Raw genomic sequence first — 24,831 nt, forward strand, 5'->3', positions numbered from 1 at the left:
TGTGAGCCCAGCAGCGCTGTTTATGTGGCGCAGGACACGGAGAGCTACCGCACTTTAGTTTAATATGTGCTTTATTATTTGGAAGTCTCATACATTTAAGTACCATTATAAGGAGCACCTGTAAGAAAATCAAACCTAGAAGCATGCATTCCAAAGTAAGGATTGTCTGTTATTAATCAGATGTTTAAAAGACATTGAAAATAAACCTCCTTTTTCAGCTTTACAGGATTAATCCACAAAAACGCACATTCACCTCATCACGGTACACACAGACATTGCGGATGGGCAGCAGAGATCACCACCCTTCTGTATGAGATGCAAACAGTGTTATCCCTTCTAATGTCGGAAACATAAAAGGCACCATCAGAGAATGCTTAGAAAAAGCTGTTTATGCCGTTCTGTTTTGATTTAAAAGTGTAAGAATTGCTGTCCTGGCATAAACAAAAAGCCTTTGACGCCTGTAAAGTATCAGTAGAAACTTGTAAACCTTTACACTTTTCCAGAAGCATCAGGTGCAAAGGCAAATATAAAATCTATCGACTTCTTAGATTACAAATGCTACCCTATGAAAAAAATCTCTAGTTACAAAAATATAAAAGATCTTCTAACTTCAATTGTTAGATCTTCGTTTCAATCTACGCCGCGTTGCAAGTTTGAAGCCGGATCTGATTCAGACACATTTATAGAACAGGAAAGCGCTGCTTGCCTTATTTTTAAAAGAACATTCCATCCACTTATTACACTTTTGCCTTCTAAATTTGTCTTGTTACTGCGTATTAAGGATGCCAAATGGAGAGCGCTAATGTGTAAAAGGCTGCATTTATCAATGGATGGTTGCAATATATCCAATCCCAGTCAGCTTTCCTTCCAGAGATCCATTTCTCCATAGACAAAAGAAAATTACTTTCAATAAGTGTTTGTTAGTTTTCTCCAGCCTCCATAGTACCTTTGTACTACGCAGTACATAGCAGCATGCAGTTTTCCTTAATGAACCTGTATTCACTGGCAAATGATTGAGAAGTGCCAGAGTTCTTCCTTGCAGGCTTTTGTGAGGAGCAGTGAGAAGGACAGCAGCCGCCAGCGCACATCACAGACTGGAAGCTGCTGTTGGAAGGACAGGTACTGGCAACACCTTCCACACTGAAAAGATTGGCACATCCTTTATCCGTGCGGTGATTTTTTAGCCCTTGGCTTTGTATCCTGGAGCAGCACAGGATGCTGCAGCAGCTCTGAAGGCAGCCTAACAAAGTGCTATTAGACATGAAAATGAATTTGCTGTGAATAATAATAAAAAAGAATGACTAGATGAAATGAGATACTGATGAATTAACTTTGTAAAATGCTGAGCTTAAGCCTGACAAACTGTAATGCTTTCCTGGCTGAATACTGGAAGCTACAAAACATTTCTTCAGTACTGTATCAGTGCTGGCCAAAGGTGTCCAGCTCCCAGCTCTGGACAAAATAAAGCCTTCTTTCTCTGTTCAGTGGAACTACCATAGGTCAGAACAGTAACACCACTTTTCTCCTAGATAGTGACCTGCTTTAGCTGGGTTTTAATAAGACCTCAGGCTCATTCAGCCTGCAGTATGACTGTGGAGGTTTTGAGCTGTACCATGGTTATCTTTTTGCTAGGTGCAAGATATTTCCCTGTAAATACTTTTTCTCTCAATAGAAACCACCCCCAAACATTTCTTCTGAGCACGTTTGTTAGTCCTTGACAATTCAAGCTGTGTTTTAGGCAGCTAATGGGTCTTCCAGTGATGTGGTTTCAAACAAATGTTCTCTATAGATAAAGCAATTCTGAAATAGCGTTTTATTTTACCTGCTTTTGAAAGCATTCACAGTACTCATATATGTTTTGAGACAGTAGCTTATTATGTTGCATGTATATAAAAGAAGTGAATTAGAGAGACTCATGGAGTTGTTATAAGGATAAGCATCCAAATGCTCTCATCTTATGCTGGGTTAATGTGTCCAACAGCATATGAACAAAAAGGTAAATATTCCTCATTATGTGTCAGTTTCACAAAAATAGGGTTGAATAGACACCTCCTTCATCCCTTTGATCCAAACTGTGTGTTCCGCTCAGATTATGCTGTCATGGCAGAATTTCTTTCTAACAGAAGTTCAAAGGTATCTACACACATCTGCCAGTGATTTGCTTTTAAGTAGCATGTTGCACTTATGTGTTTAATCAGGTTCAGAGAACACTTCATACTTCAGAAACCCACAACCAAATACAGTAGTCCCTCGTAGCAGGCCTCTGAATTTTTGCTGAGTTTTCAAATGGAAATCACATTCCTAGTTCCAATCTAAACAGTTGTTCTGAGTATTTCTGTCTTGAAACAGACAACAAGCAAAGAACAAATAACAGTAGTAAATTTCATGACCAACTCCCTTCCCCAACCTAGCGAGTCAAAAGTTCCAGAGCGTAACTTCCAACCAAGGCACAAAGTCATTCACTGACTCTTTCTTCCACTGCTCTCTTCATGTTTTCCCCTTGCCCATACAAAAGCAGAAGTTGGTGTAGCAATGTCATGTATTACCAGACATTAAATTCAACCAAGTTGTAGCTGTATCTGAGAGAGATTCTATCTATCATGAATTTAGGTTAATTAGACGAACAGCACGTTCTTAGCACATCTTTGTCCGCTTTCAGCATTCACCTTGAAGGGGAGGAGATGGAGGAAAAAGCCACAGCAGTTTCATGCATATTTTTCAAGAAACTTTATGTGGAAGTCTTTCATTTTCTCCAGTAGGATCTTCAGCTTGTCTATTTGAGGGAGAATGGTCATTCTGAAAAATAATAGTTAGAAAAAGGGGGGGGGGGGAAAGCACATTAACTTCGAAACAAAAGAATGAGATCACAGATGTTAACTTTCTCCTGGGGCACAGCCAGCAGAACTGCCATAGCTAAAGGTTCCCTCATTGCTTCAGAGCAAACAAGACCAAATTCCATGCTAAATTCCAGCTGTTAGTGGCTTGGCTGTAATGAAGTGCTTTTTGTTGGAAGCAAGAGCAAGCACCTGAGTTTATGTTCACAGTTCTGGTATTAAAAGATTTAGTCCAACTTCTTGTTTCAGTAAACTAAAAGTAATTAAGCATGTGTAAGGAGCAGATTGGTAGGGGAAGATACTGCGTCTTTCACTTGACTACTCTATGAGGAAACACTATTTAATTCCCCTCCGCCCAGAAGAAAGCAGGGCAGTGTTATAAACGCCCTAGCCAACTTTACAGCATAAGATATAATTACTGTTTGTATTTGCAGAGAAGGCGTTTCAAATGTCAGCGTATAAAAATAGAATCAAACTATGTCAGCAAGCTGGGACAACACCTGAATCAGAAGAAAATAGGAGAGCAGGGCTGACCCAGCTGCTCAAGCACAGAAAATGTCCAGCAGAAAGTCAGACTGTATGACTTTAAGTACAATATCTCATATCTAATCAGAAAAGCATTGGGGTAGTACTTAGATAGTTACAGTTCATTTTGGTGATCAAAAAGGGACTGTACCTGAAATGATAGGTTCCTTCTCTTTGGCCAAATCCACTTCCAGGTACAACACAGATTCCAGTCTCTTCCAGAAGTTTCATGCAATAGAACATGTCAGGTGCCATTTTATGAGCCTAAGGGAATTGGATGCTTTGGAATTAACAAAGTCAGAATATCCCAAAGACATATAATTTCATGATTGCTTTTTTTTTTTTTTTTTTTTTTCCTGAAACCTTGTCTTGCATTATTAGTTTCTTATTCTGTTTACTAAATAAATAAAGAACAATTCCTAGTTGTACAATTCATGCTGTGAATTAAGTAACAGCAGTTTGTGGAGGGACAAGGATGAAGAACCTACTCAAAATATTTGTTTCAAAATAAAGGTTCTGTGGATTTTTGCTTTAATCGCTGAATGGTTTGTTGTAACTTTTGGTCAAAAGTCTCGAAGTTGTACTTTGACAAATCTCAGCCCCTGACATCTGACAAGATGAAATTAATTTGAGCCGAGTTCCACTTTTGTTAGCAGTTTCTATTTTTTCCTTCACATTATCTGCTGGCTAGAAACTCTCCTGATTAATACCATCCAAGTTCTTAAGTGCACAGTTATACACATCATGGAATGAGATGGAAAATGGCTGTGGATGCTCTCACCTTGAGGCATTCAAGGCTGGGCTGGATGGGGCTGTGAGCAGCCTGGTCTAGAGGGAAGTGTCCCTGCCTATAGCAGGGGTTTGGAACTGGATGATCTTAAAGGTCCCTTCCAACCCAAACTGTTCTATGATTCTATGATCTATTCTAAGTGACAGACACAAATATATGAAAGATAAAATGGATTGGGAATAAATGATGACTGACCTTTGCTTCCTCAATGGCTTTGGAAGGTATAAAGATCCGTGGGAAAGCATACATAGCACCTTGAAGTGGATTGCAGTGAACTCCTGGAACCTTGTTGAACATGTCTTCTGCCAATTTGGCCTTCTTGGCAAGATTGTTCAAAACAGACTCCTTTTCCTGTTTAAAAGGAAAACGTTTAAAAGGAAAATGTTTGACATATCTGATGTCAATTACATAAAAATGCCAGAGATAATGATTATGCTACAAGAATCCCATCCAGAATTAAGCACTTCAAGGACTTTGCTGAACTTTTAGAACAAATGATGTTCTTAAATCCATCATTTTGGTTACAGACAGCAATGCATAAAAGCATCAGCAGGATGCAACTACACAGTGTTGTAGGCAGACAGGAGCCTACAGAGGTTTATCAGCACGCCCTGTTCTTACATTCTTCCTTCTGAGCATCCACTCCTGGCTGTTTTTAGGGACCACATTAACAAACCTTTGGTCTAACTCAGTGCTGCCATTTTTAAAGCCAGATTGATTGTTCAGTATACAGAGATACTGGATAGTTAGGAACAAGGCCAAATTTATAACTGTATTTGAATTTCTGTTTCTCTTTAGATTTTAGTACAAGCAAATATTATTTATTAGTTCTTTTCTCATGCTTAACAGCAGAAAAGTTGAACTTATCAGCAAGAAAGCTGATTTGGTAATGCCTTCTCTTTTTGTTTTGGCTCCTAAACAAAGAATCCATCAAAAGAATAAAACATACTTTTTAAGGTAGACATATCCAGTTAATATTAAAAACCTACATGGTTCTAAACTGGTACAAAACGAATAAGCATGTTATTGCTGACCTTTATGAACTGTGAATAAGACTCTTCTCCAGGTACTGGAGGATTCACTACAATATCCATTGCTGCTTGTCCTGAGACTGGAGGACAAAGGCGAACAGAAAGCAGCTTGACAAGCTGTCCCTTGATGTCTGGGTGCAAGTTAAGGACCTCCATATAACCTCCTCTGTAGCCACATCTATGGTTGGAGCAAACAGAAGAGATCAGTTAACTGCAAGTGTATGAATACTGGAAAAGCAATGAAAAGAATTGCCAAAGTAGAAAGAAACTTAATGCAGGTTTTTGCAATATGTAACGTACAGGTTGCTGAGACAGCTGCTTTACTGATTGCTTTAAAGATGGAAGGGAACACTGTGCCATTAAGTCCTAGTATACCATACAGAGAAAACAGTTTACAAGCAGCTTCCCTGTTGGGCAAGTTAACTATTAACATGGACTGTTTCTTCTTCACAGCAGGATTGTGTGGTTGTAGCAGCATTCATTTAATTAAAAAAAAAATCTTTTTCTTTAATCTCATCTTCTCCAAAACAACCAAACACCTGGAATATTAAATGTCCCACTGATTCTTGAGCTGTTCCCTTGGGCTATTCCCATGTTTGCCTTTCTCACAGGTCTGGCTTAGGACTGTAGGACTGCAGCTTAGTGGAAGTGAGGCGTTCGGTGTCTGAAATAAACACACTCGCAATGCCGTACTGTTCAAAACATTGAGAAGCACTGAGCTAATTAATCACTCAGTTTGCTTTCTTTTTCGTAACAGTTTTTAGTTAAAATCTACAAAAGATACCTTCAGGTCCCTAATGTGAAATTTCTGTCCAATCAGATTAACAAGAGAAGATGAAATAAAACAATTAATGCAGACTTACTCGCCCATGTATCCCTTAGAGGTGGAATGAAAAGAGGCCAGCTCAACGTTGTTAGAGTACTCAGGTCCCATCTCGTACAGAATCTTTTTGAACGAATGAAACTGGCATCCTTCAGAGTACACATTGTCCTGGTAAACCTAAACAGTCAGAAGACATTAATGTACTCCGTTCCCCCAGCTAAGGATAAAAGATGGCCTTTCAGAGAGCCAGGTCTGCACTGAAGAAAGTTACATCTCTTGTAACTTAGGCCTTTAGAATACACAAGGTTCTTTGTTAAATAATCATTACTGTAATTATATGTTTTATCTCATGTGGCCTTACTTAATAATTCAGCCTTTGGAAAAACAGCCAGCTCTTTATATAATTTAGCCTTGATTTGTGTATTTAAATTGATTTTTCTTGTTTATTTCATTTCAAGTGGTCTGAATATCACATAGATTTTTAGGCCAGTTCCTGCAAAGTTTCTTCCTTAGTTTTCCTGCTTGTGTCCCCTGTGCGTTAGCTCAAATCTCACATTAATAATCTTCTGTGTTTGTCCATGTATTAATATGATAACAGAGAATCTGTTCCTTGTACTTAAAAAGCAGCAATAACACATGTGGGACAAAATCAGCTTTCATCTGCTTGCTTTTAGCTTTGCTTTTGAGAAAACAGAACATTCCATTACCTCATCAGCCAGAAGAAAAAGTTTCTCTTCCCAAGCAAAGTGTATCACATCTTCAATGCACTTCCTGCTTTGTACCTGTCCTACAGTTTGATTTTTGAATCAAGAAATATAAAGTTAGTGGAGCGCACAGACAAACTGTTTATCCCAGATCTAGTCAGACAACCAACTGTTCAATAAAATATCCCTCTGTCTCAGAAAAGAGCTATTCCATTTCAGAACACAATTCAATAAGCGTGAAATCCAGAGACACAATTGGAGGGGTTATGGTTCAAGGTAATTTAGTCCATCTCAAGCAAAGGAGGTGTGAGGTAATCACTCAATAATTAAGAGTAGTCTTTGTATAAATGATCTTTTAAAATCCTCACATGCCTAATGATTAAGCAAAAACAGGCTGTTTCACAATGTTGTTTAAGCATAAGTTTGACAAATAACTGCAGGGAGTTTAATTATTTTGTTCCTGTTTGTGAGCTGAGCCATGCTAATTGGCATCATGCCTTCCTAACTCAAGTACTATGTATTGACTTGAGCCAATTCTCCTCACAAGTGCAATGAGCTGTGGATATATACACAAGGATTTTTTGCTGCAGTCAGCTGACAAGCAGCAGGAAGAAAGTTCACGCCTGTTTACACCCATTTAGATTGTTTTTATTATCTTCTGTCCCCAAGCCATTAAAAGGGAACTAGTTTCTCACTAAGTAACATCAACTACACAAAGAAAGAAATTCTAATAGAGGCACTGGTTGTCACTGAGTTCAGTGTGTACCCGTAGCCATTGCCATTGTCATGTCACAGACAAGATTTTTGCTAAGGACTAAAAGCAATTGAAAATCATTCCACAAGTCCACACAGTTCAGTGGAGGCTGTGGCTTCAGATGTGATCCAGTGAAGTGAATCTGCTCCCTTCTCTCTCCCCAAATTCCTGGAGTTCCATGATAATGAAAACAAGTTTCTATAATTATGGTGTGCTATCCGACTTGAAGCACTGATCTCCAGAATCCAACTTTAAACATTTGCTATGTGTTTTGGATGTGCCTGCAATGTCAAATGGAAAAAAAAAAAAAAAAGATCTGAAATGTTTTTTCAACAGAACCGCTACAGACCTGTGGGATTTCCTGGGTTGATGATGCAGAGCACTTTTGGATTGCAGTACGCCTTGGCTTCATTCAAGGAGCGCCGAAGTTCATTTACATCTAGAGACCAGCAGTTTTCTTCATCCAAGTAGTAGTTCACCTGGATGGCATCTAGTTCAGATATGACTGCTGAATACAAGGGGTATTGCGGTATAGGGATCATCACTCCTGTTCGGGATTTTCCACCTCCTGAGACCAGGATCTTTAAAATTGACTGGGGAAAAAGTAAAAAAAAAAAACAAAAAAAACCAAAACAACAAAACACAAAACAATTCATATATCAGAATTAATAGTATACTCTACAATAAGTTACTGATCTTCCTCTTAAAAAGATGTAGAGCTAAGGCAGCTTTCCATTCTAGGAGCTGGCAGCCATTTTCTCATTCAATGTAATTTACAAACTGAAAGAGGATGCTCTAACCAAGCTTCATAGCATTCCTGTGCACATCACTGCTAAATGTCTGACCAACTTCTGAATCTTGGGAAAAGTTCTGATCAGAAATTCTGAGCTCAAGGGAAAGCTGAAAAGAGGAATATCAAGCTCCTGATTTTTCTATGGCACCCGATTACAATTATAAGGAAAGAAGCCTCAGCTAGTTGTTGCTCTGCCTTCCACATACTGTGCCAGTGATTGCAGCAGGCCAAGAAACAAGATCAGAAATCATTGCTGGGGCACACGGAGGTTCTCCTTTGGGACAGACAGACCTGTTTCAGCTGAGCGCTAGTGGCCAGGTAGGAGCAAAGCTGGCATTATGAGACTGACATTATGGTTTCATGTTAAAGAAACAGAAAAGATGAGAAGTGTTCATATCTTAGAGTGGAAATCTTGTGATTATAGGTAGTTTATGCTCAGAAGACACAGACAGAAATGTACTGCTTGTACTAAGATCAGTCCAGATGATACACAGCTGTGTGTCTCAGTGGGGGCTTGTATGGAAACTCTTGAGTCCTGGCTTGAACCACTCATTGAGCACCTGGGGAAGGAGCCAGTCAGCCCTGGGAGCACAGGTGAAGGCAGTTCAGCTGTGAGAGTGGAAGAGGTGGAGCCTGGCTTTACCTCTTTTAGACCTCATTTAAGGGCTGACTGCCACTGCAGGATGATTTTTGGTTGAAGATCTGTCTGTTGTGGAGTCTTTCATATGAGCCTGGATCTTTGGGACAGGTAAGCAGCTTTACTTTTCGCTTGAAATATTGTGTCCATGCTGGTTTCTTTGCTGTTACATTCCTGTATCATCTTTCCTCTGCATTAGTCTTTCCAATTGTAACAGTAGGTATTTTTTATGTCTTAATGAGATTTAAAAAAAAAGCATTTGTGATAAGTGGAGAGATTTCTTGTTTTTTTTTTAATCTAGGTAGAACTCTGAAGTACAGGTGCAATCAGATCAGGTATCTATCAATGTGTAATTAGTGTGTAAAAGAAAAAGTTGTGCTAGCAGTACCCTTGAAGTGTTCTGCAGGTTCTAGCACAAAATCTGCCTCTCTGTGCTTCTTATCACATTCTACCTCAGATACTAAGATAATAATTTATAATCAGCATCATCACCCACCACTAGCTGAAAAATACCGAGCATCCACAAAGTGTCGTTAGAATGAAATGCAAATTTAAAAACAAGTTCTTTACCACGCTCTGTCCCCTAAGTGGTGAAACAATAGTTGTTCTGTTCTTTTAGGTGCCAAATAATGAGACTCTTTGTACTGCTGACGTTTCACCAATGGCAGAATGAAATGAGCATGATATAGATTTGATGTGCTATGCTGACGTTCCAGGCAAGCTGCCTGTACAACCCTCGGCATCAGAAACTCTGGGAAGCCAAGTCATTAAAATTATCTGGTGACTATGTCAGAACGTTGTCATTCTGAACTCTGCCACTAGATGTCATTAAAAAAAAGCCACGCTGTTACCCTGATATTAGGTCTCCTTAAAAAAACAAACAAACAACTATTGGTTGTTACAATATCAGTAAACGTGTCCCTGTAATGCAGAAATCTAATGGGGTGGTTACTCCTCCTTAACTGAGGATTATCTTGGTCAAAGCCAAAACCTGATGCTTCTCCCAAGCAAACTGGCTGTTGGAACTGATCCTTGAGATTTTCACTGTCATTAATATGCACTACAAGTTTGCCAGGAAGAAGAGCTGAGCTCTTGAGACTTCTCACTTCTTTGCCATGGATTCATACCTGCTAACCTTCAGTGATTATGCATCACAACTACTAAGGACACCAGTTTGGATGGGTTGCCTCACCTTGTTTGTATTTAGACATGTCTATAGCTTATAGTATTTTTTAGGGGGTACTGGTCTGTATAAATCCAGAGACAATGTTGTCTGTTCCTTAGCTGGCATCTTAAGTCCGTGTAGTTGATATACCGATTATCTACTTAATTTTACTGAAGTATCTGATCAAACTCATGGGAGTTTGCCAGACCAAATGTTCAGCAGTTATCTATATTTCTGAAGGTAACTAATGAATTATAGTTTATAGCAAGAAGAAATAGATTTAATTTTAATACTTACAGTAATGCCATCGCTAGCACCAGTGGTAAGATATATGTTATCTGGATCTGCAGGAACTCCTCCATCTCTTCTTTCAATGTATGAAGCGACGTCTTCACGGATGCAGTTTATTCCTTGGCTGGCAGTGTAAGCTCCTGTGAAAAGCAGAATGAGATAAGAGTTAGGTACAATGAATGTTACATTTGCTGTTTGCTAACAAGACTCCAGAACGGGTAGCATACAAAGTAGTTCCTATGTATGAGAGTTTTGAATCCCTGAGATTTCATTTTCTTTCTAAGGAGTGGGAAAAGAAGTTGGGTTGTTTATTTAGCAAAATAATTCATTTGAGTCTAGAAAAATACAATAAGAATTACTAACATACAGAAGTAATATACTGGATTGGTTGAAAAGTAGGCTGTAATGGATGCTTTGCAAATTGGGTCAGCAATCCCATTTTTACTTTCTCCCCGTTGATTTCATTATGCTGAAAGGTCAATCAACAGTTCTGTAAGGAGCAGGAACAAGGATCAGAGATAGGGAAAAAAAATAACTTCTTAAAAATCCATGACAGAAATGAGATTTTTCGTTTGCATCATCAAAATAAAATGCCATTTCTTCCCACAGTCTGAGAATGAAAACATCCTAAACTGCTTCCCTCTCTCTGCACATGGAGGCGGCCACTTGCAAGCTACCTGTAGCAGAGACTTCTAGTATCACCCCAGTCTGCCAGGTTAGCATGAAGTTTACAGACACAATTAACAATCCTAAAATAAGATTTTTAGATGCCTTTGTGCCAACATTTGCAACAAGAGTGAAAATAAGACCAAGCTTAGTTCAGGACTGATGGACAATGAAATGACAAGTGTACACATAATTTAGAACACTGTCATGAAGCTGTAGAATCTTTTCTGCTTGTTGGGTGGAGTGGAATAATTGCACCTGACTTCACTCTCTTAACTCAGTTATATGCTAGTAGTCAGCCTAGTAATACTTCTGTAGCAATATGATTTAGAGCCTTTGCAGGGACTGTGCAATTGCACTGCACAAAGTGGCAGTTCAGGGCACAGAGTTCTCTGATGTCCTAAAAATTCACTTTTGCAGTAAAGTTATATTAGGTTTATACAAAGGTATTCCACCGCAGCTAGGAAGTTCCTGTTAGTGTAAGACAGCAAACCTAAGCTGTCATTTGTTTTGTGCTTCTTGGAGGGCTGTGTCCCATAACTGAGTAGGGATAAACAGAAACCCTGAATCTAATTTTGAGGTCTATGGTTAATTGTACTTGGTTGGTATCTTTGACTGGAATCACTTAGTTTGCACTGGAGGGTGCGAATTATATTAACAACAATAATAATAATAATCCATAAATCAACATGTCAAAAGAATCCCAGAGTATTTGAATGCAAGTTTAGGATGTCTGAGGCTTCATACATGGTCTGGGACTCTGCACATGCATTCACCTCAGGCCATGTGTTTATGGAGTGCTGAATAGAGGCTGATGAGCAACCAGTGGCAAACAGTGGGGGCTGGTATATGGTCCAGAGGTAGATGGTGAGCAGGCACAAACCAGTAGAGCAGATCAATAATGTATTCAGTGTTCCTGGTTTTCAGGAATTTAGACAGTTGTTCTCAGTACAAACCACATCAGGAAAAATATTGTGTACTCTATATTTATGTATTTACAGATCTTATGTTAGAAACATACATTCTGAATGATCATTGCATTTAAATATTGCAGGTGTTTTAGGCCTACTAAGCTAATGCAAATTATTTGAAGTATGTGATGACCTAATTAAAAAAAAAAAGTGATTTTACGTGGAATCACGTATTTCTGAAATGTTACACAAGGCTGATTTCCTTTCAGTCACTCCAGAAGCACAGGACAGAAACTCAGCATTCTGAGAACTCCTACCATGTCCCTAAATTTGAAAATCACCACAAGAAAAAGATGGAGGAAAAATTCACCTGTATCCCTAGTAACTCTTACATGGCAATTAGTGCAGTGTTACTGAAGTGTTGGGAAGCAAGCTAGGAAAGGATTTGTGGAGTTAAGAGTAATTTTTCAGTTTTTGTACCTGTGTATTTTATGTTTTACTTTTCCTGTGAGCCACACTGAATTCTCCCCCTGCTGTTTTGACCTAGGCCATCTCCCATTGGACTTGTTATCATATAAAACAAGATGAGGAAATTTCAGCACTGCACGTATTGAAACTGCTTTAGTTGATTCTGTTGCACATAGGAGCAACTGGAACAGATGCTTACCTAAGCTGTTACCTCCACAACCCTGCAAGATCCGTCTCGCTCGCTTTTTTGCATCTTCTGGAAAACTTGGGCTGTCCAACAGGTTTGGGTATGTGCACAGTGCCACTACCTAGAGTGCCAAGAAAGCTGTAAATTGGCCACTGCTCAACGGTTATTTCAAGTTGGTAATGTTTCTGTGAACTTTCCTTGAGCAGGAGGATCACAAATACTAGGTAATTTAAATCAAAGGTTATTGATGAAGGGACTTGCAGTTGTTTCTTTAAGGGTAGTGCTTGCAGAAGTGAAGAAATTCTATCAGGTTCCAAGTTCTGCTGATAAAAGCAGTTATAGAGTTGTTAACTATTTGTATTACGGATGGTAAACACTGGAATCCAAGTGAGCTATGCGTAGTGCAAACACAGTAAAACAGTTAGTTATACAGAAGGGGAACTCTCTAAACAGGTCTGTCCTCCACTCTTTGTGTATTATTAGCCCACTTAATTGACAAGAAATAAAGAGATTAGGTAAAGAACAGAACTGAAAATATGATCAGAATTTTAAATCCCAGTAGCATCTTCTGATAATTCTTTCCTAAAAGAACTCCTAACCAATTAGAATGTGTGGTAATATTTAATTAAAAAAAGAAGTGATGATATGGAACATAGGAAAAGTAGAAACATAACCTAACAGAATTAGTTTATGGAGGAATGTAAGGCATAAAGATTCTGAAGGCCTTGCTTGAGATCAGCTTTGATTCACACTCTTGTTTTTAGGTTCACATGGTGTCAAATGGATGGGCTGTTATCATCTCATGGGAAGGTGACTAAATAATTGGACTGTGAGCATATACTGTCATGGGGAGAAAGGGTTTCACATTTACATGGTATTTTACTTAATAACATTGGTGGATCTGAATTTACTTGAAGAAAGCTTGGGTCTTTCTAGTTTGTGGGCAGTTTGCTGTGTAGCTCAATTTTATTGTCTCAGTATGTAGATACCCAGAATGATGCTGCTTCAGTGTGGCCTGTAACTCTCTAAATTTGTATGATAGGCTCAGGATTTTGTGTGCGAGTGAGGGATGTTCTAGTATGCTATTTTTATTAGCATGCTATTTATTTAGATAGTATAAAAATACTTTTAATAAATAATAAAACATATCGTTTCAAAATGGTATGTGTTTAAATAGTGTAGTAGTTGGGTTATTTTTTTCAGTACGCTGCTGTAAAATCAGCAGCAGTGCAAGTGAGCGCACCCAGCTGCATGCAGATCTTAAAGTGTTCTGTCAGATGAAGAAAGGCATTTGCTTTTTCCTTAAGGACAATCACTTTCTTTTTTTGAAGTCCATTGCAGATAATGGATGTGCTGACTGATAATACAGAGGAAGTGGCAGGGGAAAGGATGGACGGGGAATAATCTGAAGATTAAGAAAATCTACTGTGTTAAGAGAAAATATAGCAAGCATTTAGGCTGAAATCACAATTTATAACTTGTTATGACAGACTATTCTGACTGTATGTGCAACTGAGGAATCATTCATACTTGATATGTAAATCAAGCAGATGTTAAGGTATCATTACATAATCAAAAAAGAAAGAATAATATTATAAAATATTCTTACCTGACGAAGGAAGGTAATTGGCCTCTGTCCCATTGCCTGTGCATCTCCAATGTTGGCTTTAATTACTTCAGTAAAAGGTTTTTTGATTCCCTAGGAGATAATTCACAACATACTGTTAGGGCTGAAACAGCTGATAGGGCTTTCTTCTTTGGCTGTGATTAAACAGTATGTAGTCTCAGAAAAGGGAAGTTTAATGTGAAGCTTAGTGCATTTCTTATAAAGTACTACCAGTAGATCTTAAATGTGACTGTGACACGTTTTGATACAATTAGTGGTCTGCTTTTTGTATTCATTTTCTACTGCCTACAAATAAGGGGTTGGTTTGCATGGAAACTACATGTGTGAGCTGGAAAAGATGATAGAAAGGCATTCTGAATTAGTAATAATAGAACAACTCGTTTGATACACCTGCAGGAGGAAGAGCTCAGTCAAGAAGCTACAAAGATGAAAGAACATCTGAAAAATGCAACAAGAGAAACCTAAGATATTTAATACTTTTATTCAGTTGGTCTATACACTCCTTGCTTCTTTATTTTCTGAATATCTACAATAAATATGCATTATGTTATGACCCCACTTTACTGTATGCAGCTGTTCTGCAGAGCCTACAATAGGAAGGCCCTATATGATAAACAGCAGAAGTGCTAACTAATCACCACGAGTATTGAAAAGCTTCCTAATCGCTGAAATATGAGCAGGCAGATGTTTTTCCTGATTAGTTTTCTGTACTGAATCACTTGTAACAACCTGCTGTGTTTGGGTTGAACTCGCAAAGCCCCTTTCTGGCCTATGTATGTACAGCAAGTTACTAGGTTTGCATATGGCTGGCAAGGCTTAACTAATTATTGGCTTTCCACTGTGGATTGTGTGCAAAGATAACGATGACCAAAACAATAGAACTGGCCAGCAAGTTCCTAGGTATGCTAAGATTTGGAGGCTTACAGCTATCTACTGTGGCTAACAGGTTATTCTAGATAAAGTGGTTTCAGTTGCCCCTGCAGATGCAGTTCAAGGTTTACATAAACAATACCATTTACATTTTTCCTTTGAATTTAAATAGGTAGATAAAAATGGCATTAAGACAAGGCAATGGAACTTAGATGATCCTGCTTTAGTACCATTAAAGCATTTTACGTGGCCTTAAATTTGGCAGGAATTTTTTTTCTAAGGTTCACTTAAAGTAATTGAAAATGGTACACTGACCCCATTATGTCATTTGTTTTTATGCTTACTAGTATAAACAAGTACATAAATAAAGGTTGCATTTCAGTTTTATGTAACGAAGTTGGAGTAGAGATATCCAATAAAGATTACAGCTATTCAAGGCTGGAGTTGGGTAACTTCTCAGCATTACAAACAGTTAGAAATAGGTTGGGGATCACTGACAGCTGAACGTTGCCAATTCCAGACTCAATGTTAGTGCCATCACTGTCTTTGAGCTTCAAATACAACAACATAATCATCACCTGCTCCTTAAAACTTACCCTACTCTTGCTACTAAGCTGATTAATATGGAGAAAACAGCAAAACATACTTAGACTATCTTACTGGAAAATCTTAGTGGAGATAGAACAGCTGGGGTTGTACGGTCTGTTCCTGCACACCTGCTCAATGTCTGTCATCCTACTGAATAATTTGTATTTCTTGGCCCCAGCTATAGAGCTTTTTTTTTTCCCCCTTTAGCAAGAGAGATGCTTTTAAATAACTGGGACCTTTGCTTTCCCTGCCATGAGTTAATATCAACAGTTGTTTCGCTATATCTCTTCCAGTGAAATATTGGAAAAATAAGTATTATGACTACATAGTTTTCTCCTCATATATTTGCTTCTTCATTTCTCCTCTTTCTATGGAATGAGGGAATATCAGAAGTTGTTTTGATTCCTCCAGAATAAAAATTCTTACTTTGCAATTTTGTAAAGAAAGCAAAGGAAACATAACAAGCAAGAAAAAATGAAGAATGCTAATGAGTCAGAATTTCAAAGTAAGGATATCAGAAGCTGTCATCAAGAGAAGTCTAGGCAGTGCCTATGACTGCACATAAGTTCAAGGTGGAGATTTACTCCAAGCCTGGACACAGAGGGGTTTTAGTCACAGGTCTTTTGGGTCAAGGTTTCCCTACGATGATGGCAGTCTCAGGAAAGATCACTGTCAAGTACTTCTCAGAAAGTCTGTATAAATGTCTCTATGAAAGGAGATGTGAATGTGATGTTGGTAACCTCAACATCAGGCTGTAAAACACCAGGAGAAGCACTGAAACACAACATAATGTTTGTTAGGGCAAGGTTTATTTTGCTGCAGGAGGCAGAACAGTCTTGGCCACATCAGCAACCTGTTTGTGCCGGGAAAATCTAAGTCCCTGGCAAGCCAAGGAGAGCAGAAACTGGTCCATAGTCTTTTCTCTCTCCTTATATATATTACATATATTTATATATGTTTTTATATATATGTATACTATATATATTTACATATGTAGCATTCATTTCTAATTTAGTAGGGACAGGCTTTCAAGGCATGTCGTGGAGGCAGTCTGGCTGGGTTTGGCTGGATTGCAACTGGCTTATACTTATGGGGTTGAGCAGGCAGAGATTTGGAAAAGTGAAGCTTGCAGAACAGGAGCTGTAATAACAAACTGTGGAGCAGTAAGTACCAGTCATACTCATGCCTATGGAAGAGGGTATGAACCATGTCAAGGAGAAAATCCATCCTTCAGCTCTACAAAACAATCAGTGCTACCACCTTCTGCCTTCAGTGGCTCCTCTCCCTGTCCTGATAGTGTTTCGTCTTCTGAACAAAGCCAGTCTTCTGCCATTCTATTGAAATCATTAGCAAAAGATAGCACTTTTTTTTTTTTTTTTAAGTTGAAGAAACCATCTCACACTTTTCAAATTCAGATGTGAAGCAGAACATATAAAAATATATTCATGTTTTTTCAGTTGCTGCCTCTGTGGTAATTGACAGGATTCTAAGAGAAGAAATGAGTCTTCCCAGTACACTCTTTAGAAATAAGTTCCTTCAGCAGTTATTTCTGTCAATCTCCTTTTCTAAGAGCTTCAGTCTTTCTGGGAGACTAAGTGAAAAGCCTTTGAAACTCAAAGAAAGTCAGACAGAGCACTGATACAGTTGGAATAATTCTAAGTATCATACCACGTTGAGACAAAGGACTGTTATGTGTGAACCAGAATTAACTGGTGCAGGCTTTGTGCAGTCAAACAGATCTGGAGAAGCTTCCTTTTCTCCTACGTATCCCCATGACTTTGAGAAACAAAGCTAGAAAGAGAAAAATGTAAAATGAGGAACAAACTCACAGGGAGAAAGTCAGCATGCAAGAAGTGTTAGGCAAATTATTTGATTAAAGTAGAGGTATGATGCCAGAACATTCAGTATCACAATGAACTAGCAAGAAGCCAAAGCACTGCCAGCAGCTGGTATGTCTTGCGGGAGTTTTAGCATGCCTAGGAGGTTCCTTTCACAATGGTGCCATCAAAGAATGCTGGGAAATTGTGTGCACTGTGCCCAGAAAGAGCAAAGAAGAGCACAAACAAATGTACAGCAACATCTGCTAAAGTCTTAAGCAGATTTCAGGGGAAAAGCCTCAGTCTGAACATAGGCTTGTGTGCTTTGAATTTGGTAATGACCGAACTAAGATAAAACTGAACTGGAAAGGGTGAAAATGTGAGGTGCTTTTAATCCCAGAAGAGCAATGTGGTGTTTCAGCTGTTTTAGAATTTCGGCATTTGTCTGCTTTGGGCTGTTTTTCATTGATTCCTTTCCATTGGCAATTCTTTGTGCCTCCTGTTGATGGTTATCGGGCAATAACACCACACTATGAAATCCTTTTCCTTAGCACCAGCCAAGCCTGGTTTTGCTATGACTTGCACAAACAAGCTGTATAATCTGTGTAATAAGAGAGCTGGCAAAACCAAACATTTCAGCACAGTTTAGATATACTTTGTAGTAGCCAAGTGCTTTTCTAGCTCTCTCAGAGGGCCAAGAAAGCACTGGCCAGAGGCCCTTAACTAAAAGAGACTTGAAGGCCTGAATTAGCATTCCAATCTATTTATTAAACAGCTCACGGCAGAAAAAACTCTGACCTGCTTACCGCAGAGTGAGGCTTTGTGTTATGCGTGTGTAATTCATGCTGACAAGGTCTGCTCTTGGAGGGTAGGAGAAGGCAGATTCTGGATTTTGACTTGAAATGGCAGCAGTGACTTGCATTGCTTTAGATGAGAAAAACAGTGTGGCTGACTGTTAGCTGGCAGGTGTGATGTTACAGAATAGGAACTGTCCTTATGTTACTTTTGTCTTATACATGGTTCAAAGAGCATCTGCATTCAGAAATCTTGTCTGCATTCGTGAAATTCTAGATTTAAATGTGACTGTAAATAACATAGCCAGAATAATGCCTGTTAGAAGGAGATTAGACAATAGGATCTTCTCAAATTGAAGACTTATTGGAGAAAAAGACTATGTTGGAATAAATTTTGATATCATATTCATCAAGGAAAGATCAAATCTTGTGGACTGTGTGCTTCTGAATGTACAGTTTTGGTAATCATATTCTTAAGGTCTTTCCTCTTCATCTGCAGTAGTTTTCTCCCTTACTAAAAAGCAGAGGTTTTAGTATGCAACATGTACTGCAGCTGAGGAGCAACAGTTCTGCCTTAGTGAGCTCACAAGCCTTTGCCTGGGAGATACTTTCTTGGTGCGTACACAGTCATGTATTCAAAGCAGGAAATTACAGGATGGTAATTTAAGCTTATCACCTTTCGTTACTGGGTGTACCAGTCAATCTTGCATCCTTTTCTTAGCATGTCAAATTATTACTGCATGTCATCACCGTAACTGTTTTATCTTGCCACAACTCCCAGGGACACAGTCAATTCCCATTTACAACTAAGTCTTGATTTTTGAGTCATACATCTTTCTGTTCAATTTAAAAGCCTAAAAAATTAGTTTATTAAAAGCAAAAACAAAGCAGATATAGGTATCTAGAGACTGTACATTGCCACAGCATGCAAGTAGTTCTGGACCTAGTGGTGGAATATGAAATCTACGTACACTGATCTGAAAGAACTTTCTACATGCTACCAACATGTGTTTGCACAATGTCTCCCTGTCCCTATGTTTCTGTCTCAATAACTTGGATGTTTTGCAGAGAGACCTAATGTTGTAGTGACTTGCACTAAGCCTGTTTAGTTTCTGGGAGCTACATGAGTTGACTTGTGGATCCTAAAATGTTATTTAATATGCATGTGTTTTGCAAGGACATTTAAGCTCACTTAACTAGACTCCAATGAGTTATGTAAAACCTAAGTAGGAAATTGGAAAACAGGGGAGTTTAAGTGAGAGAGATAGGAAGGTATTTTCCATAACAAGGTCAGTTAAAATTAGCACTAATGCAAAGTAACAAATCAGGTGTATTTGCTACCTACATAATGATAAAGCTTGTTATTACTCATTATGTAAAGAGAAGGGTTCAGCCCTGAGATTACATTATTCTTGCATGGCCTTCATGCTCAGGCTAAAATTTCTGGTCTGAAATGTAATTAAAGTCAATGCTTGATATGCTGGCCACCAATCAGCAAGTCTCAAAACCAAGCGATAGACAGAAGATCATACTTGTTGGAGATCTGTTGAGGGAATAATCATTTGTTAAAACGTGCCTGTGCTTGAGCTTGCTTTGTAAAATTTCCAGCAAACCCAAGAAAATGGCTGAAAGTTCTGTCTCACATCAGTAAGCCACTATCAGCTGGTTATTACTGTCAGCAAAGGGGAAGAGAAATAAGTTTTTCACTTTTGAAGCTTTTTCAAAATTATAATATATATATATATTAAAGGGAAGTATTTGAGTAAGTGATTTTGCATAGAGATTTCCAGCTGAACAGACTTAGCTTAGATGAAAAGTTTAGTTTTCTACTTCTACCAATACAGATCACAGGTCAACAAAATTTATGAGGTCTAAGTAGAGCACGCCTCATCTGCACTCCTGAGTAATGGATCTTATCCTGCTTGAGTAGTGCATTCTAACTTGAAACTTACACTGGTCTAATTCTGAGCACACTACCGAAGAGGCTGAAATTAATGCCTCCTTTTTACTTGCTTTCTCTTTTTAAGAACTATTCCTTAAATTGCCCAGAGACTTCTCAAGTAACATTTTAGTCCTTATTTCCATGTGCACTGTGGAGTTAAAGCTCCTATTGGAACCCTTTGCAGTTAACATACAAAAGAAGCAGATGCCAGAAAGAATAACAGAAGAACGGCTATTCAGTATGTGAGTCGACAGGACTAAACTCAAAGAGGAAAGCTTTCACTGTGCAAACAGCTTCAAGTAGCTATTTTGTAGTCTGCGTAGCAAGCTGTATGAGTTACACAAGTATAAAGTCTGAATTGAACCAAGTTTAATCAGAGGGGCCTCTATTGTCTAATTAAACAATGTCTGCATTGAAGATGCTTTTAGTTTACTTAGAAACAAAATATCTAGAGGCATCTCTATAGAATAGGACAAATGCAGATTTACAAGTGGAGGTACCATTGCTTCCCCGCTGCCTCATCTTTCTCCCACACCATGCTGTGGAGCCCAGGCTTTCCTGTTATGCAAAGCTCCTTCCCCATCATAAGTGGTGGAGAAGCTACAGGATAGTGCTTTTGGCAATGGAGAGTAACCACAGATTGAGAGATGCTGTGGGTCATCACCTCTCTGACAACCACTATCAGTCAGCGTTAGTTCCACTGGCAGTGGTGCAGTGCTCACTGTGATCTCAGATTGAGAGGGTTGAAAAATGTAGTTGTCCATAGGTGGCTGGAAGTGAAGAAGTTCAACTGACCCTTTATCACACTATTGTCAGATTGGGACAAAAACAAGATATTTGGATAACCTATATTTCAATTACAAGGATCCTGGGTACTGCTTCAGGCTGCACAGTTTACCACATAATAATTCTTTAGGTGATGGTTAAATGATGGAATGAGTAACTGCATTTCTATCAGAAGGGCAAAGAGGAATGATGAACTTGAGTGATGCAGAGGAAAGTCTTTCAGCTGCTTCCTCGGGTTGGTCAGTGCTCTCTGTGAATGTTGTCTTGACTTTCACAGTAATATTCTCCTCCTTCCCTGCCAATAGGTACTTGGTTTTGTTTGCTTTAGTCATTTTAGAGCATAGTCATGTGTTTATGAACACTGTTTGCCATTGATAATATCCCAGGGATTGGCTCAAGGAAAAAAAAAAAAAAAGCTTTTAAATGGAAAATACCACATAAGCAGACACAAAGCAGGAGTAACAAACTTCTAATAAAGCAATTAGTAATTACTTGCCTTTCTACTTTTTAACAAGCGCACTGAAGATTATTCTCTTTGCATATGACTCAGCTTGTAATTGAAGGAAGCAGAGTGGGGAGGAGTTAGGAAGATCACATTCAGTTTGTTTTGTCAAATAATATCTCCTGCTCTGTGATGGTAACATGAAAACAAACACTCACTCAATGGGAATACTGGAAGATTTTGTTCCCTGTTCCTGGCAAATGCTCCCATTAGGGAATCCAGCCGCATGAAAAGGCAGGAACACCTTTTATAAACAAGTTGTATGCTAAAAATCATAACATGTTTTGAAATGAAACCTTCCCCAGTGCTCTGATGGTGATCTCTGAAGTCCAATTTGAAAATAAAGGTGTGCCTAATAACTATTGAGTTAAGCACTAAGATGTTGATGTATATAATACACGGTGAGCTGGAAGCGTGCTGAGCTTTCCAAAATGAGAGCAGCCAACTAACACAATGAGCAAGGAATTAAAATAGTCGCATTGCTATGGCACTGTTGTTCAAAACATGCACTTATCATGTTCTTCCTGCCATACCTACAGTAACAGATTAGTGAGGCTTGGTACAGCAGTGAAGATGGGGAATAATATTTGGGATTGTAAGAAGTAGCTCTGGCAGATGCTTTACTCAAAGCAGCCCTATGTCAGTCAGTGCCTGTGCTGGAAGGGGAAGCTCTGAGCAGCGCTAGCAAGAAGCCACACAACTGCTGTTTGTTTGTTATTATATCTTACTATAAGGACTAAGAGAAAAATCTGGAGAGCTCAGTGTAAGCACTGAGCGATTTGGATGCTGCATTCGGTCTGGTTTGGCCCAGGAGCCTCTGGGATTTGTGGCTGCTATGAGTGCCGACCACCCAGAATCGGCCAGTGCGAGCGTGTTGGGAAGCAGCTCCTCAAACACCTCAATTCGGGCAGCTGAAACCGGGAGATGCCGGGTCGGAGATGTCCGCAGGATTCCTGCGCCTGTCCGGCGTTAGGGACGGGGGCAGCGGGGGGCGGAGGTGCCGCCCCAGCCGAGGCAGCGCGTTGCGGCCCCGTACCGAGAGCCGAAGCGCTCCGGCGGGCGGTCACTCACCCCGCTCGATACCGCAAAGGACGCGATATTGCATCAGGAGGTCAAAGTGGCAGAAGAGATGTAAATACCGCTTTATGAGGGGATACTGTATGTGCTTTACGCAACACGCGGCACGAGCAAACAGGAGACGGCGGCTTTCAGCTTCTCGTGCCTCTCACATCCCCGTGAAAAGGGCCGGGGGGTCACAGGGCTGGGGATTCCTGGCCCCGCTCTCGCGTCCTCTCCGCGGGGACGGCGCGTCCGTGGGCAGCGGCACAAAAGCCGCTCGCTGTTCCAGCGCTCCGAGCAACCCGGCGGGGCGCCGCGCAACCCGGGAGGGCTCCCGGAGGGCGGGTCCCGCGGCCCCTCCGCCTGCCACGTCGGCCCCACGCCGGCCGCAGCCCCGCCGAGCCCCCCTGCGCCCCAATCAGAGGCGGCGGCGGCGGAGGAGTGCCCGGGGGCAGGGCCCGGCGGCCGGGGAGCGCTGCCCCGCCCCGCCCCTCCCCACCCGCAGCCCCCGCCTCACCTTCCGCAGCTCCTTCTCGATCTCGCCGGCTTTGTGGACGATGGGGCCCCGCACGGCGTATTCTACCGCCTTCACTTGCGGGTTCATGGATTCCAGAGTCAGGATCTTCTCCCTGCTCGCCTTCTCGTTGATCTTGACGGCGGAGGCCTTGGCAGCGCTGCTCCATCTCGCCGTCCCCTCCGGCGGCAGCCTGGCACCCCGCGGGGGCCGCCCCGCCGCGCCGCGCAGCGCCTCTTCCCCGGCGCCCCGGCAGCTCGTCGGCACCCGGCCCGCGGCGCGCCCCGCCGCTGACACCAAGCGGTGCATGGTCGGCACGGAGAAATGACACCGGCACCGGAGATCGGTGTGTCCCGCAGTCAGAGCCCGAGGCTGTCGGGATGCGCGCGAGCTGAGATGCTCTCAGGCGCAGTGCCGAGCGGTGGGCGCTGTCACACGCGCGATCCTCCCATGTCCGGATCCCGCAAACTTAATCGCGATCGATACAAGTGATCTCGCAGCCGTGCGGTGCCGAAGCAATAAGTCCCACCATTGCATCAGACGGTGCCGCACAGCCCCGTTCCCTCCGGCAGCGCCCGCGCTCAGTGCCCCGCCACGGCCCCGTCTGCAGCCATCCTTAGCCGAGCCGAGCCGAGCCGAGCCGAGCCGAGCCGTGCCCGCCCGCGGCACGCCAAGGTGCGGATTGCAGCAGCAGCAGGCTGGCGTCGCGCTGCCTGGCGGGTTTTGTAGTTCCTGCGGCCCTGGGCTGCGCCTGCCCACAGCATCAGGTGATGGGCAGGGAACTACCGCACCCACAGTGCCCCCGCCCGCCGCTCCGCATTGTCTGCCGCCTCGCACCGCGGCCGGGGATGTCGGGGGGAGCGGGAGGGGGCAGAGCCCGCGGGGGGGATCGGCGCAGCCCCGGCTCCTTATGCGGACCCCGCCGCCTTTGTCTGCCGCCGTTTTCCTGCTCGCTGCTGCGAGCCGCCCCCATCGGTGCGGGGATGGAGCGGGCGGGGGCTCGGGCCGGGGGCTGCGGGCGGGCACCTGCTGGGGTGGCTGCGGGATGCGGCTTCCCGGGGCGAGCGGGAGCCGGCGGCGATCCCCTCCCTCCTTCCCTGCCTCCTTCCCTCCCTCCTTCCCTTCCTCCTTCCCTGCCTCCTTCCCTGCCTTCTTCCCTCCTGCCGCCCGCTGCGGTGCTGCTTTGCTCCGGTCCTCCCCTCCCTCAGGATCCATCCGCTGCTCTCACAGTGCCTTCATTGTTTCCAGATGATGGAAATGTTTTTATCTCTCGGGTTCAGTTCTGCTCTCGGTGCGGGCGGCTGGAGAGCTGCCATCAATACGGCAGCGGCTCAGTTCAGGGGGCGGGGAGGTAAATGCTCCCTTCTTGGCATCCGTGGGGAGGAGAAGGCCCGGCTCGCCCCTCCTGGGTGCCCAGAAGAGGCTCCTTGTTTGTGCTCAGGGAGTGGAAAAAGGGACCATTCACTCAGGAATATTCCTATGACCTCATGTTACCTCCCCGAGGAAGAGCCTGGCCTGCAAACCGGGCTCATTTCTGACTTATTTCTGTACCTTATTTCTCTTCCTTTCTCTTTCTCCACTGACTTGGAGAATGGAGGAAAATAGCTTCCTATTTTAGGGACCTAATTAGATGGTTCAGGACTCAGGCTCTGTGCTGCATGGCTTGGTACATTCCTCTGGCAGATGAAGAAAAGGAAGCTGCTTTGGCAGTGTTTGGCTTTATTTTGTTCCATGCCACTCCATCTTGACTCTT

The 24,831-nt window shown here is 41.6% G+C and overlaps 1 protein-coding gene and 1 long non-coding RNA gene across 2 annotated transcripts; one reads left to right on the top strand and one right to left on the bottom strand.

Moving 5' to 3' along the window:
* Positions 1-53: 53 nt before the first annotated feature.
* Positions 54-23,696, bottom strand: GPT2 (glutamic--pyruvic transaminase 2). Its single transcript, XM_015873971.1, has 11 exons — positions 23,082-23,696; positions 14,189-14,278; positions 12,592-12,700; positions 10,354-10,487; positions 7,811-8,054; positions 6,711-6,790; positions 6,044-6,180; positions 5,184-5,358; positions 4,345-4,500; positions 3,511-3,623; positions 54-2,796 (listed from the first exon to the last, which is right to left on the bottom strand). The coding sequence occupies exons 1-11, from the start codon at positions 23,385-23,387 to the stop codon at positions 2,706-2,708; spliced, it is 1,635 nt and encodes a 544-aa protein (XP_015729457.1). The 5' UTR covers positions 23,388-23,696; the 3' UTR covers positions 54-2,705.
* On the top strand, positions 10,486-13,753 carry LOC107319283. Its single transcript, XR_004308651.1, has 2 exons — positions 10,486-11,062; positions 12,472-13,753. It is a non-coding gene; the product is annotated as an uncharacterized LOC107319283 (long non-coding RNA).
* Positions 23,697-24,831: the final 1,135 nt, after the last annotated feature.

This window comes from Coturnix japonica, chromosome 11 (assembly GCF_001577835.2).
Source record: "Coturnix japonica isolate 7356 chromosome 11, Coturnix japonica 2.1, whole genome shotgun sequence".
Taxonomy (NCBI): domain Eukaryota; kingdom Metazoa; phylum Chordata; class Aves; order Galliformes; family Phasianidae; genus Coturnix; species Coturnix japonica.

What these genes read in the sequence shown, in the direction of transcription:
- GPT2 (XM_015873971.1), bottom strand. Translation starts at nt 23,387, where the DNA reads ATGCACCGCTTGGTGTCAGCGGCGGGGCGCGCCGCGGGCCGGGTGCCG. An exon ending in CTTATTCACAGTTCATAAAG is followed by an intron (nt 4,501 to 5,183) that starts GTCAGCAATAAC and finishes CCTTTTAAACAG; the next exon opens with GAAAAGGAGTCTGTTTTGAA. An exon ending in GAAGGAACCTATCATTTCAG is followed by an intron (nt 2,797 to 3,510) that starts GTACAGTCCCTT and finishes ATTATTTTTCAG; the next exon opens with AATGACCATTCTCCCTCAAA.